Below are 19,881 nucleotides of genomic sequence, written 5' to 3'. Positions count from 1 at the left end.
GATTAACAGTACTGGGCAGTTGTTTCTTTTAAAAAACAATAGTTTACCTTGGGCACCAAAAACCTTTGCTTGCCATGCTAAATATAAGGGGATAGGCTTTACTTTCACATGTTTAAAATACCCAGTGTAGCTCTGAAGCCTGAGGTGGAAAAAAAAGGCCTTCTATTTTCTTTCCCTCAGGAAAAGAGTTATGCAGAGAATGTGTGAGCAGATAATAGACTGATTCAAACCTTCAGACCAGATGTCTTCAGAATCATACTATCACTCAAATTAAAGCATAAACAAACATTTGGGACTGACGTAGCTCCTTCAAATAGGCGATAGCCTCGGTCAGGGTTGCTCATTTTGGAACAGACTGAGGGAAAGCAGAATCAAAATGAAGAAGTTTCTTGTGGTTGTCTCCTTTTTGGTCCTGCTGACAGCTGTTACAGGTAGGGATATCAACAAACCTGCATATATGTGTAGATCTGCAGAGCATATAAGTAGTATTAGTCTGTCAATCTTCTATTTTAGTATTAATTTTTCATATATTTTAATATATTTAATTTTTAACACTCAACTATTTTTATATTGCAGACTTTCCATGATTTGATTTTTAACAATTGTGATGTTGTATTTGATATTTAACTCTCTGCATTACCACACTGTAGTCATTTGTTGTAAACCCCAAAATTTTAGTTTTACTTGCTTACTATTTTAATATTATTTTACCAAGGTCCTGCAAGTAGAATGTTCAATGCAATCTCTTCTTTGCAATGTATCTAACTCATTACTTTGAAAAAAATCCTATAAAGCAACACAGAAAAGAACAAAAAGTTGGAAGAGCAACTAATGCCAGTGGTTTGAAGGTGCTGTTGTATTTGCTCATTTTATAGTACCATGAATAAGTGGGTTTTGCTTCATACTAGTAGGACAAGAGAAAACACAAGTATAAAAATGGTTTAAAATTCCATTCCTATCTCTGGGAATGCAATAACCCCTGGGAAGGGGCTGTTGTGAAATGAAATGTCTCCAAACCTGATTTTTTTCCTATAAACAAAGTGTTCTTTCATTAAAGAACACTTTGTTTATAGGAAAAAAATCAGGTTTGGAGACATTTCATTTCACAACTGATAGATAAAATACTAACTTTTGATAATTTCAGAATTAATTTCTGCTCTTCTGTCTTTAGACACTTCACCAGTTTTGTCTGAAAAAGATGCCAAACAGATGCTGAGGACTCGTCGTGAAGACAGGCCAAGAAAAGCTGGTTTCCCTGATGAACCAATGAGGGTGATTTATAACATTTACTATTAAATTACACTAACTGAAAAAACACAACACCAAATCCCCCAAAATGTTTGTGCTTAGTATTAAATTTCTATTGCTTCCAGGTAATATGTTATGATTATCACCATTTAAAGCAGCTGAGTTCTTCCATGAAATATTAAAAAACCCCTTTAAATTCTTTAATTACAGTTAAAAACATTCTGTAACTGCTGAGTATTGCTCACGAAATGTTCACTTGCAGAATGAGGAGATTATTTATCATGGTTCAAAAATACCAGTCAAATTATAGAGAAGAAAGTGGCTTTTAATTTATAGAAATGTGGATTTCATCAGCTTGTTCCTGAAAAACTAAGTAACAGGAAAGGTCTTCTGCTTACAGTACATTCTGCCTGCATTGTGCAGGGAGAGAGGAGATGGAGGTGTCAGTGGTCAGTGTGGAGGCTGAGGTAAAATCACTTTCATTCACTTATTTATGGATGCTACAGATAGAATTGTTTTTTTATGATATTGTAAGAGTTTTTAGTTGCTGGCTTAATGCAACAGTTTTGGGTTTTCATGCAATATCTACATTTATTTCTTTCTAAACCCTATTACAACAAAAGACAAAGTAAAAGAATTAAAGAGCCTTCTGTTTTCCTTGCTTTGAGAAGACCTAACACATAATCCTGCACTCATCAAGGGTACTTAAGGTATTTAAAAATACTGCCTATTTCTTTCCAAAGTAAATAAATGGAGCTAAAATCACATGGTTCTGAAGAGGCAAAGCCCACAGAAGGCAGGAGCACACAAGGGATTGTGCACATGATGAGCACAGGGGGCTCAGTTCTGCAAGGTGCTGAACACTTCTGGACTCCGCAGGACATGAAGAGCACGATGTGCCTTGCAGGATTGTAGAAACAGCTCCTGGTTTTCCCTTTCCAGTGGGTAATGTACACCAGCCAAAAAGAATCCACCTGCCTAGCACTGGGTGAACTCACTGCTTGTCAAGGGGGACACCACGACAAACCAAAGGTGGCACAGATATTGCTCTGTGCTTGTTGACAGCCTCGTACACTGAAAATTGCACAGCACAGCCAAAACCCAGAAGGCTGCACTGCTGCCCACAGCACTCAGGACTGGGTTATTTCTGAGTTGTTAAATGAGCCTTGTAGTTTTTGCAAATGAGCAGGAATACAGCTCCCATCTGCTGTATAACCACGATTAAGGTTATGTGGTAAATGCAACAAATATTGAATACAGAATAAATGAAGCAGCAGAACAGGTGGATCGAGGTAATTCCTGTATGGCAGGAAGCTACATGCATGCCTGCAACATTTAACCTATGGTTTAGTTTTAGCTGGTCCTGTGAGGAGCAGGACTTGGTGATCCTCATGAATTCTATGACTCTCTATGGGGAGGGGACGGATCCAGGGCTAAAGAAATATTGGATTTCTGACTCTGCTGCTCTGTCCTTGCCACTTTCTGTCCTGATTAGGAACAAATACTTTTGAGAAATTCCTACTGTCTTATTTTCTTTTGTATTTTTTTTTATCTAGAAAGCAAGGCTGACCCTCTGCAAGAAAATCCAAACATAAGAGTATTTGTTTTGCTCCCTAAATGCTAAGGTTTAAAAAAACCAAAAAAAACCCAACCCTCATTGCCCTGTGGGACGTGGAGATTTTCCATGTGAGTGAAGGTGCATGGCTGCTGCATCCCTGTGCACAGCTTGTGCACATGGACTCAAGGAGGAAAACTGATTTTGTATGGATGCTTTGTAGCAGAATGAAATGAATGCTGGGGTGAACCCACCTCTGTTCATCTGTTTGAAGCAAAAGCTGTTTGTACTGGGCCAGATCATGCTGAGCTGGGGAATGTAATTTGCAATTCTTTGTGATACTCTTTGACTTCCACAGTGCTGCTTGAGTCAAAAACCTTTTCAGTTACAGAAAGAAAGATCAGCCCCATTTCATTATTAAAAGAAAATGTAATTTATGTTATCAGCACGTTTTAAACTTAATTTGGCTGAGATCCTCCTTTTGATAAAGTGGCATCTTCTCAGTCACATAGTTCTGTTCCCTGCCAGTTCCTCAAGCAGTCTCTCCCCAGAGACCTCAGCCAAGTCTCCTGGTGCTGTGAGCAGAGAGCCCAGTGAAAGGCAGGATCCTGGTGCTGGAATACTTGGCCAGTGCAAAGGGTTTAGGCCACAGCTTCCATTCCAGCAGTGCCCACTCTGCAAAGCAGTGGGGGATTATTTTGAATGAATGTATCTGGTGTTCACAAAGCTTATGAGCCCACTAGGACTGGCACTTTTTAAAAGTAAATTTTGTCCCTGATGGAGGTCAAGTTTTTGGTACACAGCCTGCTTTATTTCAATACATTTTTTGCTGAGACCAAAGCCTCTCTATATCAATTGGTATAGGAAATTCACATTATTTTATTTATCACCAGTCAGCACTGGTGATAAGTAAAATAAATATAAACATTTTAACTTATTTTGATATTATGAGCCCAAAAGGTATTGAAAATTCAAACTACCTGTGCTTCAAATAAAATCAGAATGATTTTGTTGAAGGAATTACAAATGGGGTTTGATAAAGCTGTTGGAATTTTATAAGATGTAGATTTGGCATAGATAAGAGCTTAAATTTGATTGCTGCAAGTATTTTTGAATTTATAAATTTTTAGAGTAATGGAAATAAACCATCTGCAGCACTAGAATAGCTTGTGGCTTGGGAAATGTGTAGGTAGTGTGTGCTACCTACTGAACCCTTCAGTCCTGCCACATGATCCTGCAAGGGGTTAATGTTCTTTAAGCAGCAGGAACCAGTTTTCAAAAGGGGCTATAACAAATCTATTTGTGAGAATCCTTTGTACCCTCAGGCACAAGAAAGGCTTCTGTGTTGATATGCAAATAAGAAATGTGTATACAGAGTTCCTAATTTATGAATATTGTTGTATAATTCTTGCTCAAGCCCTTTGCTGGTCTGCAGATGATGTCATTCACTAAATATTGCTAGGCTGGGGCAAGCTGACCAGCAACACCATTTCACTATAGTTGATTATTTTAAGGGATAAATTAATGGCTCTTACATCAGCTGTGAAATTATCCTGGGTCCCTGGCCTGACATTAGAATTGAGTGATTACACAATTAAATTACTTTTGCTTTTCTTTAAATAGGAGTATATGCTTTACCTCCAGCGCTTGGAGCAGAGATCAGAAGAGCAATTCCTTGAACACTGGCTGAATCCTCATTGCCTGCCACACTGCAACAGGGATCTGGTGCATCCAGTCTAATGGGTTTGCCTACCCTGCAACTGGTATATATACATATATATGTATTTCTTCTACAATGCATATTTTTTTCTCCATAATGAAAGGCAGAGCCACACACTGGGAGAGAAGGGAATTACCCAAGGCTGGGGGAAGCACCTTGTGCTGAAAGGTGCTGGGCAGCTGAGCAGGGGCAGGGAACAGAAGTGTCCAGGCATCAACTCTGTCACTCTGTTCTGTTCACATTAATAAAACTCTGGTTATGCATTTCTCTGCTGTGTGGGTGTAAGCTGGTGACTGCAGAACATTTTTATTAATTGCTGCTGTTTCCCTTCTGTCTGCTTCTATTCTTTTCCCAGCTGTTGTGTTTAAGTCTTGTTCTTGTTCACTTAGCTGTCAGTGGGACTGGGGCAGGATTAAACTCAGTTGTCATCCTGGAGATACTCAGTGTGAAGTCTGATCTGCAAGGAGGTTTTTTAAACAGACATGAAATTTGCCAACTGAGATAAGTTTGAATAATCACCATAAAAGTGAAGCTATATCATTCCCACTTAACTTTTTAGTATAAGAGTTGCAGATTTAGCTTCATATTTTCAAAAGTTTTAAGCAGTAGAATACAGAGATGGTATCTGTCACAGCTGATCTGTTTCAAAAGACAGAAACTTCATCTGCTTAACATTCTTTTATCTATTTGTACATCTCTGAATGCCTTTAAAAATTGGGACATTGTGGTAGACTTCAGTGGGGCTCTATTAATCCACAATAAAGCAAAGGTCTGAAACTCATTTCAAAACAAAAACATAACATTCCCAAACTTCAGCCTTAGGAGGTAAGTTGGCAATTTTCAAAAAAATCTTCCAGCTGAGACACAGTTGAAAGCTGGCTCACTTAGCTATAGGAATTCTTTCCAACAGCTGCTCCCAGGCCACTGTGAAGAATTAATGTTAGAAAAGTGTTTAAATGATTTGAAGCCCTTAAGATGTTATTAGTGGTGAATTTCAGCATGGATTTTGATATTTGGGGTTCTTTTTTCTGCAGATCTCCACATGGATTTATACACGATTGTGTTAAGGAAGACAAGATTATTCCTGCATTGGCTACATGCTCCCTGTAGAGCAGAACCTCTCTGCAATCCTCATGGTACAGCAGAACTTCCATCTCTAAGTGGCTTGATGAGTTCCAGACCACCATGTATTTTCTACCAGCAATGATTGTATGCATGAATAACTGAATTGAGGGTTTCCACAGTTTCTGAGGTATGGGCAACTTGTTAGTCCTAGAGTATCCTTTCAAAGGCACAGGTTTAGACTGTCTGAAGCAAAAGGAACTTGGAGGGAGAGGTCAACAGAAAATTGCAGAATACCAACATGAACAGAAGGCCAGCTTTCTGGGATTTGGAGAAATCCTTAATTACAGTTTTCTAGGTTAAATAACAATATTTCATGAGGACACAACATTTATGTAACACTATTTCCTACTGCCTGATGAGTATTTCATGTATTGTTTCATAATAAAAGCTTGACTTAATTCCATTTGCAGATGATTTTGTTCCCTTAGTCTCCCATACTATATTCTGACAAAACTCACTGGAAGTGATGCTCAGTGTTGTGAAGTACCAAGGCAACATCAGAAGACTTTCTAGGAGCAGCAGCTGGGAAGCCCTGTGGTGCAGACTAATAATTGTGTAGTTTCTCTGCACAATTATCCCTTTCCCTTGTAATTCTGCCAGGAGGGGCAAATGAATCCAGCCAGCCCTTTCCTGCCTGTGTGCCTTTATGACTTAAACCTTGGAAAATAATATCTTGTACAGTCAGATGGGGAACATATGATACCTGTAAAACAACATAAAAAATTGCTTGATGGCTCTTAAATGACTGCTGTGATCTGTAATGGCAACAGAATTAGTTATGAATGGTGACTTTCAGAGCTCCTCACTGCAGTCACACTTGAAGCCTGAGGACTGGGGGCAAAATAAAACACAATTTTATCAATATCTATAAGGTAATTAGTGCTACAGAGCTCTTGACAGGCTGGACTAGATCAACAGTTTTTCTGGTATACTTTTCTTCCAGTAAAACAGCTCTCCTAGATGACTCCAAGGAAATAATTTAAATCTCAAAGCATCAAAGGCTTGCTTTCCCCTACTGCCAAGATAAATCACAGATTAAATCTGGGAGTGTGAAAAAGTATAATCAGGCTGCTATTGTGTGCTTCATTCATAACTCTCTCAATACAGACATCTAAATTTGCATATCTCTTTGAGCTAAAGTCACTAGGTGAAATCCTGGCTCTGTTTTTATTTGCACAGTGAAAAATTCATTTAATGACAATTATGTCAACTGTCACCCTGTGAAAGTCGTTTTTCAAATACTTTTTTGAAATGAAAGAACTCCCACCTGATTATATTCTGTCATTTTGAAGGTTAAGGAGAAGGTTAAGCAGAAGGTTCTGCTCAGTTCTCAGTAGCACTGAGCTAATCCTAAGGCAAACATGGAATATTGTTCATTGCTTTGCAGTTTGCTTTTCCACATGAGGGCCGAAGGATCTCATGTAGGTGTCTCCAAACAAAAGTGAAGTATTATTCAGTCTAATTAACAAGGAGAAATCTAGAAACATAGAAAGGTGAAGTACTTCCTGCTCACTGATCCACATTCCCTCCCACTTCATAAGGGAAGGAATTATGGTGTAGTGCCAAGAGCCTGTAGCCCAGGTTGGTGTCAGGCTGATGGGCAAAGGAGCCAACTCGTATTTGCACTCATGTTCATACCAAACCCATCTCTCTTATAAGTATCTACACCTCTGTTCTGGGCTAGAACTGACCACTGAAGAACATCATGGTCCCTCAAGGCAAGAAAAGCAGCAGACACCATATAGGAAAGTTTGAAACATAGGGAATAAAGGGAGGGGAAAAAAATGAAGGAAAGGAGAAAGAATTAAAAACATTGAAGTTAAAAATAATGAAAGAAACCTAGACTAAAGCCTATGAGTGTCTCTAGAATCCTGTGATCATGAAGAACATAGCCAAGTTACTGCTTTTTAAGACATTCAGCTCTTCTGCCAGATTTAAGAAGCCAAGTCATCCCTTTATACAAATTAATTTTGCAAGTAAACACAGAAACACCCTCCAGCCTATGGGAGAGGCAGCCAGAGAAGAGGAGGCCAGCACAGCACAGCAGACTTTCATAAGTTGCTCATCACTGGTGAACACTGAAGGCTGAAGGGACAGTGAAGGCATGTGACTGCTTTAGACTATTGCCATGGATGCAGCAACCCCTCATCCTGCTAATTGTGTATTTCTGTATGTCCATAAAATATACACAATGTTTTACACAGAATCCAGTGAACTAACAAGAGAACAAGATCTGGGGATCAGGTATAAATAAATTAGCTCAAGCATTTATTGTGACTCAGTAGTGAAAAAAATTATAATTAGCGTAAAAAGTAAACACTGCATAAATATACTCAGTTATAGCTATAGAATTATGTAATTAAGCTTTTTTTCAGAGTCCTTCAGGTTTCTTTTAATTCTCTTCCTCTACACAGATCTTTCCTTCAAAGCTCTGCTGAGCTTGAATTCCTCTGTAGTTAAACTAGATCAAGTGTGTTCAAGGATTAGTTGCAACTTTGTTTTTTTCCATGTCTAAAATCTTGGGGAAAAATGCTGGACTTTCCTACATGCCTGCCAACCAGAAGAACAAGCATTCTGAAAGTTGGATACTGAAGGTGGGAAAGCTGGAAAAATAGTTGTTTTCCAAATGCTTTAAAAGAGAAGGATTAAAACAGACCTGGGAAAACCTTTCATCCCTGATAAGCAAGATCATAAGCTCCAATCATTGACCTGTTTTGCATCCAGTGCCTGTCCCGAGCTGAGCAGCTGCCCACTAGATGCCACTGTTTCTGCATTCAACCAGGGTCCAGCCCACAAGGACTGAAGGCACCACATCCCTCTTCCTGCTGCTTGTTTTTTTACTCCTTTTCTTAAAATGTTCAGCTCACATGATCAAAATCAAAAGTCACCTCTATCCCATAAAACCAAGACCTTCAGCAAATGGCTGATTTTCCCCCTCTGGGTTGCAGACTGCTCTGGGTGTGGGTGTAGGTCTGGTTGTGCTTCATTACGCCACAGCAAGAAATGGTTGAAAGTTCCTACAAGCACATTGTGGTGGTTTGTGGCATTTTACTGCCTGCTATGCACACACAGATGCTAACAGAAGATTTTGTGTCTTTGCAGAAGCTGTTCCCTCTCAAAGTAGATAATTTGACCCCTGTTCAGTTTCCCCAGATTAAGCTGCAGACTGATCAATTGGTAAAAGCATCACTCTTCAAGGCATGACATTATCTTCCTACATTTATTACCTTTAGCAGCATAGGGAGCTATGTGTTAGTGCTGTGCAAAGTGTACTGAAAAGGCAGACTGTGCCCAGGGCCAGAAATGTAGTGTCTCTCTATAAAGAGCAGATACATAACATCTGCTCTAATTTTAAATACACAAGAATGCATTGAAAAAAGGCAAAGGCTGGGATTTTTGAAAGCATCAACTTCTTCAGCAAGGCCAAAAGATTTTATCACAGACAGATAAACAGGACATGAAATAGTTACACTAATGCCACTAAGCACTTTGGCAGTTCAATTAATTGGCTCTTTCTACCAGACTTACCTTGCAGGAAAACATGCACCAGAAGTTCTTATTTACCAAGACTGGAATGTTCAGAAAGCTCCCTGAAAGCAAGTCAGTCACTTGCTTTATTTGAAATTCATTTTCACAGTGATGAAGGTAATGGAAAATGCAAAACTAAACTTACCAATTTGCAGTTTAGATGATTCAGTATTTGTCTGCTTCTCAGGGAGGCTGAGCAGGTGAGCACATTGTTCCACTCACAATGAGAGGACAGCTGCTCTGGAACATTACTGAAACATGAATATGAAAAAGAGTTACAAAGAAAATGCCTATAACCATCTGAAATTAAGATATAATGTGTATGAAAATATTTCCCTGCAGTTCTCCAGGGCTTTTCCCCATCTCCTTTTTCAATAGTTCCAGCCCTGTTTCAATTGTCAGAATATTGTTTTGAATGAAGACTTCTGTTACTTCCAGTGAATGAATGCATAAATAATTTCTGAAGCAGTGGAGTGAAATTGGATTGATTGAATGTGATCACTGCAGTAGAAGCCTACTTTAGATTCCCAGTGAGAACTTATTTTTTAATGACTAAAGAGATCAGAGTGGATTTTAGAAGGTTATCTGAGCCTTTTATGGTCTACAAAGAGTAGAAAATCTTGTGAGAATGATGTACCTTGAGATTTCTGATGTGTGATTAGAAATGCTGAGTGATCTGTCTCCTAGCTGGCATTTTAATCCTTTTTCAGATCTGGGGGTAGAGATGTGCACTAAAATGAAAAATATTAAAAAGCAGAAAATGTTCAATGAACCCTGAGTTAATAAAATTCTCCTTATTCTATCAAAGCAGCAGGGCCAGTGTCAGCTCAACATGAAACCAAAAGTTTGGAGCACTCAGATCTCAAGCTCATCTTCATATTTTGTTTTTTTTTTTTCAGTAGGAGATGATCAGTTGAAGTGCATTTCTTGTTTCCACATTTGGGGAGATTTGGATCTAAAGATCCATTTGAGCACCTTTCTATACAACACAAGCATCATGCACATACATTTAATAAATTGAGTGAGCCAACCTTGAATACAGGAGATCTTAGACCAAAGTGAGGCAGAACATTGCTTCATTTTGTATTTTGTATTTGTCAGAATAAACAGCAGCTACTAAATGATTTCAATAAATGAATTCAGCAAAATGCTGGTGTTCAGATGTTCAGAATGTACCTGGCTTAGAGTTTGCAAAGAACCTTTGGTGTGACTCTGAATATGTGCCTGTAGTGTCCACAAAAATGAGACCAGTCCTCAAAATGGACTGGAATATCTGATTCACAGCACTTCTCCTGTCCAGATATCAACAGAGCTCAATATTCCATCAGTGCAGGATACACTTCTATCTACTTCCCATGCCCTGTACAGGATTAGTTCCAGCATCAGTAATAAACTCCTGTGCTTCTATTACCAAAATAAGGTTTATAAGCACACAACTAATTAGCAGAGCATTTTTTTTCTTTTTTTTTTTCCTCTCTTCCCTGGCAAATACTTTGATTAAGATTCTGGGAAAAAAACCCCCAAAAAAACAGTAAAAAAGAAAGAGCAACACTGAGTGGCAGCCCCAGGAAAAGCCACAAAAAGAGGTTTGTGCTCAATTTATTGGTGCCATGGTCCACACAGGAGCAGCACTGGGCTCTCCCCTGTAGGGAATAGAACACTCCAGCAAAACAGGGTCAGGCTGTTTCTGCAATCATAGAATAATACTGGGACAGTAAATTCAAAGGTCCAGTGGAAGATTTTAATTTACTGGGAAATGACAATGCATCTGAGGCCAACCTGTATAAAATTGACTCCTTCATTTCTTAGTTGCCTGCTGCTGAACATCTGCTCTGAGGCTGCAGATGTAGTTACCTTTCATGGACCATCCCAACCTGTCTGAGTCCTACTCAGAGTAGGGTGTGTTGATTCCTCACCTTGCCAAAAATGCAACTACAAAGACTTAAAAGAGATAAAATGCATCTTTTTCAAATGTTATGTTCACAGAGCAAATTCATCCTGGAAGCAGGGATGGATCCAGGCTGAATTGCTACTGGTCACCTCCTAGAGTCCCATGAAGGAACCGGAATTTCATTTTTCTCTTAGAAAATGTGGTTCTACTCCACTGGGTATGAAGAAAAGCTTGAAATACAAATTGTGTACAGCAGATTCTATGCCTTTGGGGAGGGAGCAGTTCCAAGGTGTGTGACATCTTGTTCTTCCCAATTCTGACATTTACTGGCCATTCTCAGGTGGGCCAAGTTCAAGTCTGAGCAGGAGCCTCATGGTAGAGCCATAGCTGTGCCTTCATTCAGCTCTGCCAACCATGCAAATACATTTATTCATTTCCCACTTGTGAAAACCATGATTTTAGGCTCATTTATACACACAAGGAAAACAAATAAATGAAGTGGATCTGTGTCTCTATTTATTTTTACATGCATATATATTTATGAATATTTTAAAGTGCTCTAAATTATAGAAATGTAGCTTGGGTTTCAACCGTGGATGGATCTGAACTGCATTTCAGCATTCCAACTGCAGAAATTAAGGTTTTGAGAAATATTTTCTGCCCAGAGTAATTTATTTTTAAGTCCTTAATATTTGAGTGCATTTCAGTGATACACAAAGTTTTGCTAAGATCAAATCTATAGCACCAGAGGAGGGTTGGGGGTGAGTTGTTAGTATTTAGTATTTTATATAAGAGTCATAGCAGAAAAAGAAATATCCCCTTCCTCTTCATTTACCATTTGATACTTTAGAGCTGCTCAGGGAAAGACAGAAAAATGTCTTTATTTCACATCACACAGATGTTGCACTGCTTGAGAACAACAGTTTAAATATTAATATGACTTTGGGGCTAAAAGCTTTTCTTAAGAGACACTTCGATGCAATGAATTTCAGCCAAGTGAACAATCACAAAAATAGAGTCAAAGACCAAAATCCCTCCAGCTGATAAGAAGCCAATTTATTTATTTATTGGTGCTTACAGAACTCATCTGTGTGATTGCCCCAGCTACAGCTTTCCAGCCCAGACTCAGGAAAGAATTGCTCATGGATGTGAGAGACCATGACCTCTGGAGTCACAAGCCTTCCTTTTCCCACCCCAGGCTTTCAGTGGAAATTGGACCTGCTCAGGTCTTCTCCACACCAGCTTTGGTGAACTGAGGATAATTCTGTGCACTTTAGGCTGCTTTTCTCAGCTGCACAGCCCCCCCAGCAGCTGTGCCCAAGCTGCCCAGGGAGGTTAAAGCTTTCTTACCCACTGCCACTGCTGTGTCTGTGGGTGAATATTGTGGCTGTCTCATTTAGCTCTGCCCCTGGCCAGCCCCAAATTCATCATTCCAGCAGCACCTAGGGCTGACTCACCCCAAAGGAGCTCGTGGCAGCTCACCCACCCAGGAAACAAAGAGGAATTTCCCTCAAGCCAACTGGTCTGACAGTGGATTTCAGAATGCCCTGAACAGAGGGCATTGCTGGAACTCTGGCTGGGATCCATCCCCAGGAGCATGGATGATGAATTGACTGGGCTAACTGAAGCCTGCAGCATTATTTACACCCTGAGACTGCTGAAACATCTTCAGCTCTACTTAGGAAAGGAATGATCCTGCACAGTCTGAAATTCATGGCTGCCAGGGGCTAGGAGGATGCTACTTCCATCAATTCACTTGCCCATCTATTTCCTGATTACCAGGGAGGACAAATGTTCAAGCCACCTAGCTAATTTATTCCCAAACTTTAAATTCTCCTCCATGTTCATCAGCATCTTTGCTGCTGAATCACAAGCCACACTCCCACACGAGCAGGTCTGATGGTCACACGTGTGCCCAGAAGGATTTGCCTGGGCAGAAGGAAAAGTGGATTCCAGCTCTGGGCTGCACACAGTAAATCACCAGCACACAGAGAGAAGCTCAGGGACAACAGAAACACCAAAACGTGCTTTTTTAGAACATAACTCCTTAAATTAAACAAGACAAGAAAATATACGAAATGACAGCAAGGTCAGTTTTTCCTTAACTGTTGCCCCAATTTATTCCCACACATGTGTCTCATTTGTTTTCAGCTGTGCTTGTCTGCTATCTCTGTCCTGCAGGAGATGGATACAGGCATTATCAGTGAAGAAGGACTACAAAAGATACCAAGTTTTATTAGCCTCTGCACTTTTTGGTAGCTTCCTTTTAATTTTGGAATTCAGTTACAGAATGCCTAGTGTTCCCTGTCAAAACTCAACTCCCATGGCACACAGAGTGCAAACACCTCCCCATACAGCGTTGTGGATGTTATGTAGACAAACTCACTAAAGTTGGGCTGCAATGGCTGTGTCCACCCCGTGGTGACAGAGCTGATTGATGTTGAAAAGAGCTGTAGTGGTTACAGAAAATCAGGGGGATCAGCATTTAGCATAACGTTATCATTCAGACATTGTTCACTTCATTTGCCTCATGAGCAGAGTTTACTGCCTACAGACCTCACCTCCTGGTCTCCATCACATGGACAATGCAGCCACTGCCCAAACTGATTGGTATTAGGGTGGGGCACTTAGGAACAATAAATACATCACCTCGACTGTCCTAAAAATTTTGAGGTGGAATAATGGACTGCATGCTCTGAGGAAATCTTTAAATAAAGTAGCTTAATTCTGCTTAAGAATTTGCATTTAACTCTGTAACTGTGTATTATTTACTAAGAGCCACACTTTCAATAGAATCTCACTCTAAAACTGAAGATTTAATGGTTGCAAAAATACAAGATTGCCTTAAGAAACTGTGCATTGCTTGGTTAATGGAGACCCAGCCTCTCCAAACCCAGGAATAAGACAGGCTGCATGGATGTGGGCATGGAAAATTGCTCCAAATTTTATATAAGGAAAATAGAATCCACTGTTTTAGAGGCAGTATCATAAAGTTTGATGTGCCTATTTTAAAAGCATTTGGAACAGATATTCCCTCTCTCTGACCAGACAGAAATGTCTTTCCTTCCAGCTTTAATGCCAATTCCAGAGGGGGGAAAAATTAAATTGAAATTCCTGGCATTTTGGAGCATATTGGGCAAAGTTGGAAGAAGTCTGAGTGGGAACAAAGCTGATGGGGGGTGTGATGGGAGGGCTCTGGGGCTGGGACAGCAGACCTCGGGCTGTGTTTTGATTGAATCAGGTGAGGCCAGCAGGGACAAACACAGGACTGGTCTCCCAGAGCAGGGAGCCCCAGTCTACATCCTGTGTGGAAACTGTCCCAGCTTTGCTCTTTGATCCTTCAGCTTAATTCAATCCAGGGGCAGATCAGAGCAGAACTGGGTGTGTGAGATGCAGGTGTGCACGTAGGTTTGGGGGATGGAGGGTGGAAGGATGGAGACAATGGGCAATTGGTGCTGCCCTTCCCAGCATGTACCATCCCTGCAGCACCTGGACGAGCTCCCATTCCTGTCATCCCTTTCCAGGGCCCAGGTCTGACACTTTTTTTGTTTTTTTTTTTGTTTTTTCCCCTAAACCCAAGAGTTTATAGAAGCAGAAATTTCAGTTACAAGAGCTGGTCTTTGGGCTGCCAGATTGCTTGTGAGGTTGCAGACTCACAAGGGGCTGCACACTGCAGTCCCTCAGGAAGCTGCTTGCTCTGGAGCTGCCCAGCAGGGTCTGCTGGGCTGTCAGCCAGGCAGCCCATCCCTCGGGCTGTCAGCCAGTCCGTCAGTCCCCCAGCATTGCCTGCCCGCCCCAGAAATGTGTCAGCTCACCTCAGCCAGCCGTGGCTGCGGCCCTGCCTGGCTTGTGCTGCTGCAGAAGTCTGAAACACTGAGCAGGTCTGAGTAGATCTGTTCAAACTTGCAGATGAACCCCTAGAAAGCTGCAGCTGCTGCTGGCAGCCAAACCAAACCTGCCTATGGCACAAACACTTTCTGCAGTGAGACTCTGCCAGAGCCAGAGGAGCCCAAGGCAGCATAAAGTGCTTCTTTCTCCCTTGCTCTGAGCATCTCCTGCCCTGTAGTGGTGGTGCCTCAGGGATGATTGTTGGCTCAGTCCTTTCACTCTGATCCAGAGCTATTGTTCTGTGCTGACCAAGAAAGACTCTCCCATCTCCCAAGAGGAGAGATGAACTGACAGAGAAGGGGCAGTGGATGCTGAAGGCACCTCCACTGCCTCTGTCACCTACAGGACATGTTGTCCCTCTCCTGAAGTCCCAGGTTCAAGGGTCCCTGAGAAATGACCTACAAATAACAGGTAATGTAGCAACCCCTGCTTTAGTCCATACCATGAAAAATGAGAGACCAATGAAAATTCTGTCTCAATAGAAACTTTTTTTTTCTGTCCCTAAAATGAGTCTCTCAGGGTTACATACAAATGCCAGAAGGCTGTTGCAAAGAAAACCTAGAACACTGAGTTTGTTAGCCAGTTTTGCCTTGTGGAAAACTACATTGTGTTGAAGTTCTTCAGTTTGGTACTGCTCTACTGCACAGACTGGGAACTGTGCTTAAAAGAGAAGTGGCTATTTTAAACTAATTGATATTTTAGTTGTGTTTCATGTACTGTGTCCTCTTAGCTCCACTGTCTGTGTGTCCTTTGTGCTTTGATATATGGCAATGATACAGAATTACTGCATTGTGGGATGGGAAGTGGCTCAGGGGAGGAGGATATAAACCAGATGTGCAACATATCCAGTGTGCATTCATGTACCTCCTGTGACCTGTCTGGAGATGATACAAATGCAATCAGTTTTTGAGACAAAGGAAGAGAAATTAGCTCCAAGAGCAGGGAGGAAAAACAGCAGGCCAGAGCAATTCAAAAAATAAGAAATCATTTCAAGCAAGCTACCAAAAAAAAAAAAAAAAAAAAAAAAAAAAAAAAGAGAAAAAAAGAAAGGCAAGAAAGACCAAAAAAAAAAAAAAAAAAAAAAAAAAGGAAAAAAAAAGAAAAAAAAAAGAAATAAAGGCAAGAAAGAGCACATTTCTTCTAAAAATTTGTAAAATAAAAAAGAAGCTAAGAATGTTTCCCTTGTGTTTTTACTAAAACCACAAATACAATTCTCTGCAGAAAACTCCGGTTTGTTTCATCGAACCTCTTGTTAAATTGTATATAATTCATCTCAGAGGATAGTTACATAAAGCTTTAAGCCTTACTGTCATTTTCAGTTTTATCCTCACAGTGCAAGTATTTCAAACCAGTAGCAGAACTCCTCGTGGCAAGCAGACTTTGCAGGTTCCACCTAAAAATAAAACCTTGCTTCAGCAGTTTTTTTCCTCCAGCAAGATATTTTAATGGGCAGACCCTCATTTGTTGTAAGCTGGACAGATCACTGACTCCATGGAAATCACTGCATAGCACCCTGCACTGTGGCAGGGGAAAAACTGTGACACACCAGTGTAACAATTCACACCCAAATCCTGCTACTCTTTGGAATGGGCAGATTTTGTGGGATACAAGTCCCAGACTCTCCCCAGTACAATTGAAACAGTGGCACAGGATGAAGCTTGTGGAGTTTAGGGTGTTTTTGCACCAGACAACTTGATTCAGAAGGTGAAACCAGCACTAATTACCACCAGCTTTGTGATAAAACTGAAACGAGGATGGAGAAATGCAAAACACTGGCCTGGAAGATTTCTCTCTTTCCAGGATGATCCTAGATTTTTTCTTGTTCTGTTACTAGGTTTTATGCTTCCCTTTTCCAGCACATTCTGGTGTCAAGTCTTGTGCAAATGTGCCACACACAGGGACTTTTTCCATCACGGTAAAAAAAGCCACAGATGCTACAAGGGTTCCCATTGCTGTGGGTTTGAACCTGCCCAGCCCCAGCAGTGGATGCAGGAATTTCCCTCTTGTGGCAGAGTTTGGCAGTGGGAATTTCCCCTCTCTTCTCCTGCCGTGGCTGCTGGTGTGGCAGGTCCCAGCAGTGGCCTGCCTGTTCCCATCAGACGGGTGGGGCCGGGGTGGGCTGGGAAGGGGAGCTGAGGAATTTTGGTTTGGCTCCCCTCACACAGCGAGGCAGCTAGGAGGGGAACGAGGCTGCAGCCGAGCACAGTGCCAACATGGATTGCTGCTTTTGGAAAGGAGGAAACCCGGGAGCCACAACCAAAGCACTGCTTTGCTCTTGGGACAACTCAACTGTGTGCTGCCCCTGAGTCCAACAGAACTAGGACAGTATTTCACTGAACTGGGAAATGAGCTTTGGGATGTGTCTCAGAAATGAAATGCTCATTGTTTGGATAATTTGGAAAAATACCTTGTTTTTCTTTGGTTGACCGGTCTCTGGAAAAAGTTTAGGATGGCATGCACATTGTGGTAAAAGGAAAATAAAAAAGAGAACAACAAGAAATTTGAATTCATTTGACATGCTGGGAGTAGTGCTGGGGGATAGTAGACATTACAAATGGAAAAAAGAAGGCAACACAGATAACTGTGTTTACTGCTAAAGAGATTCCAAGGACAAAAAGTGCTTGCACACCTCAGTGCCCAGTGGCTACTGAGAAATGGGAAGGTGCTTATGAGAAAAGAGATGAGGAGTTGCCAAGAAGTGTGGGAAGTTCACAGCCTTGCCTGGGTAGTTTAATTTTTGTGGGTTGGATGCTGCTGGTCTAATCAGGCCATCATTCAATGGCTTTTTGGGCTGCTACTGTGATGCCATGTGAAGGCTGACTTAGAACAGAGAATGGAGCTAAAGAATAAAGCAGGGATTTATTAAGAGGCTCCATAGATCCACCTTGGGCAGCACAATCCAAAATGGTCACAAAAATGGACAACATGTCATGTGGTCTCACACTTTTATAAGTTCTGGTCCATTTCCATATTGGAGCTCATTGTCCAGTTCCAGCTTTAGCCCATGCAGTCCCATCCTGCTTGTTTTTCTCTCTTCAGCCCACGTTGTTTATGCTCTTGGGCCAGAGATTTGGATCATTTGTTCTTGGTCCCCAGCTGGAGCAGGAATTGTTTTGTCTCCCTGCTCTGTGCAGAGAGCTCACCATGCCCTCATATGAATGCCAGACCCACACACTAAAGCATCACAGAATCTGAAAAATAGAAAAGCTGAACCTGAGGCATCAAATGGAGAAGCTGTTCCTTCGTGAATGCACACGAGCATTCATGTGCCTCTACTACCCCAAGAAACTGACTTTTAAAAAAAGTATTCAAGTAATTGAGTTGATACTCAGCTGGATCCAGTGGTCCAACACATTGCACAGCCAGGCAGGCACTGGTGCCAGACAGGAGTGGGTGAAAGAAGTGACTGGGTGCAGAGGAAGGGGGAGAGGGGTGGAACAGCCCCTTTCAGCAGCAGCCAGATTTATGCCAGATTAAAGTGACCGTGCAACCACGACCTCTTTGAGTAGCCCCCTTAATTTCATTTTGGGCACGTGAAGAATCAGCTTTTGCTCCTACTGAGTTAAGAGCAGCACAAGCAGGCTTTTATCATCCAATCCTCTCACATTTGCTGAACTTGTGATGTGCTCTGCCAGAATTTCTGGGACGATCGGTGGCAATTATAGAGAAACCCACCTAGGGACAATATCATTCCAGTGTAAGAAGGCTAGTATGTGTGCAGCTACTTTAGCAGCTCTGTCTGCTGTGAAAGCAAATGAACTCAAGAGCAGACAAGAACTGATATGTGAAGTCAGAGTATAAATCTGACTGCATAAATTAAAAGGACGGGAATGCAATGGATTTTGAATAGGTTCTTTCACATGACAGTGTTCTCCTGGAATCAGAGAGCAGACACTGTAGGAAAAAAAAGCTTTACAGTGCTCTGAAATAAATATTAGTGTTTCTCTTAGCACAGAGGAGTTAAATGAAGTGGCAAATCAAAACATGCATGTGTATGCATATACATTAGTTACAGATAGAAAATGGGGACTGCAGTGGAAAGGGGTTGATGTGGAACATTGACTGATGCAGAACATGGACAAATACAGAATATGAACAAAATATTGTCTGATACACAACATGCACAAAATATTGACTGCGTGCTGCAAGTTTTGTAGTCTCTCTGAGGTATCTTCTCTCTGGGTTACAACTGGAAGATACAGGAAGGTCTGAGCCTCCAACATGGAATTTCATCTTCCCTTAGCAATTCCCTGCACAGAGCTATGGAAAGAGTCACAAAATTGTGAGCCAGTGCTACCCTGAATCAGCTGAAAGCCTGCAGTTCAAGAATTGAGCTCTTCAGCCAATATCATTGCAGAAATTATAGAAGCAGAATAAATCAGGGTATGTTGAGATCCAATGTCTCTTACAGGGTGTCCAAGAGCTGCATCATGTTATTTTAGGCCACTGCAATAGCAACACCAATTCCAGTGCTGGTGATAGTAATTCCATGTCTGGTCCACAAGTGATTTATGGCTATTTATAAAACTCCTCTCCATACACAACCACGAAAATAATCACGTCCCAGAGTGTTTATAGTGAGCATTATTTTTTGCCATTTTCTTAAATATTTTTTTAGAATTTGTATAGTTTATCTGCAGGTTCAATGAAATTATTTTGTTTTTCTAATAATCTGTTATAATTCCTGGGTTTAATTTATAAGTGTTAATTTGATATTGAACAACTGAATACTTCAGGCTTCAATTGTCTTACATTAGTATAATTTCAGTGGTAACTTGGGTTTGTTTTTTCACATTTACTAATTCCAATGCATTCATGAAAATTCTAAGCTGTTTTTCTTTCAAAAATTGCATAAACAAAAACCACTGAAAAAAAGAGGAAAATGTGGTTTTCTTGTTAAAACTGAATGAATGAAGCATGTTTTCA

The 19,881-nt window shown here is 40.9% G+C and overlaps 1 protein-coding gene across 1 annotated transcript; it reads left to right on the top strand.

Annotated features, from left to right (window-relative positions):
• The first annotated feature begins 296 nt into the window (after positions 1–296).
• On the top strand, positions 297–6,046 carry CUNH17orf67 (chromosome unknown C17orf67 homolog). The gene is made up of 4 exons (XM_041409203.1): positions 297–431; positions 1,172–1,272; positions 4,427–4,566; positions 5,558–6,046. Exons 1-3 carry the CDS (start codon positions 377–379, stop codon positions 4,541–4,543), a joined length of 273 nt encoding a protein of 90 aa, XP_041265137.1. The 5' UTR covers positions 297–376; the 3' UTR covers positions 4,544–4,566; positions 5,558–6,046.
• The last annotated feature ends 13,835 nt before the right edge of the window (positions 6,047–19,881 follow it).

Source organism: Onychostruthus taczanowskii, unplaced genomic scaffold (assembly GCF_017590055.1).
Source record: "Onychostruthus taczanowskii isolate IOZ18803 unplaced genomic scaffold, ASM1759005v1 scaffold30, whole genome shotgun sequence".
NCBI lineage: Eukaryota > Metazoa > Chordata > Aves > Passeriformes > Passeridae > Onychostruthus > Onychostruthus taczanowskii.
This window is presented reverse-complemented; position numbering and strand designations above follow the sequence as displayed.

Excerpts from the sequence above, each read along its gene's own strand:
- CUNH17orf67 (XM_041409203.1), top strand. The coding sequence starts at position 377 with ATGAAGAAGTTTCTTGTGGTTGTCTCCTTTTTGGTCCTGCTGACAGCT. Across the intron at positions 432-1,171 it reads CCTGCTGACAGCTGTTACAG|ACACTTCACCAGTTTTGTCT; the intron begins GTAGGGATATCA and ends TTCTGTCTTTAG. Across the intron at positions 1,273-4,426 it reads TCCCTGATGAACCAATGAGG|GAGTATATGCTTTACCTCCA; the intron begins GTGATTTATAAC and ends TTCTTTAAATAG.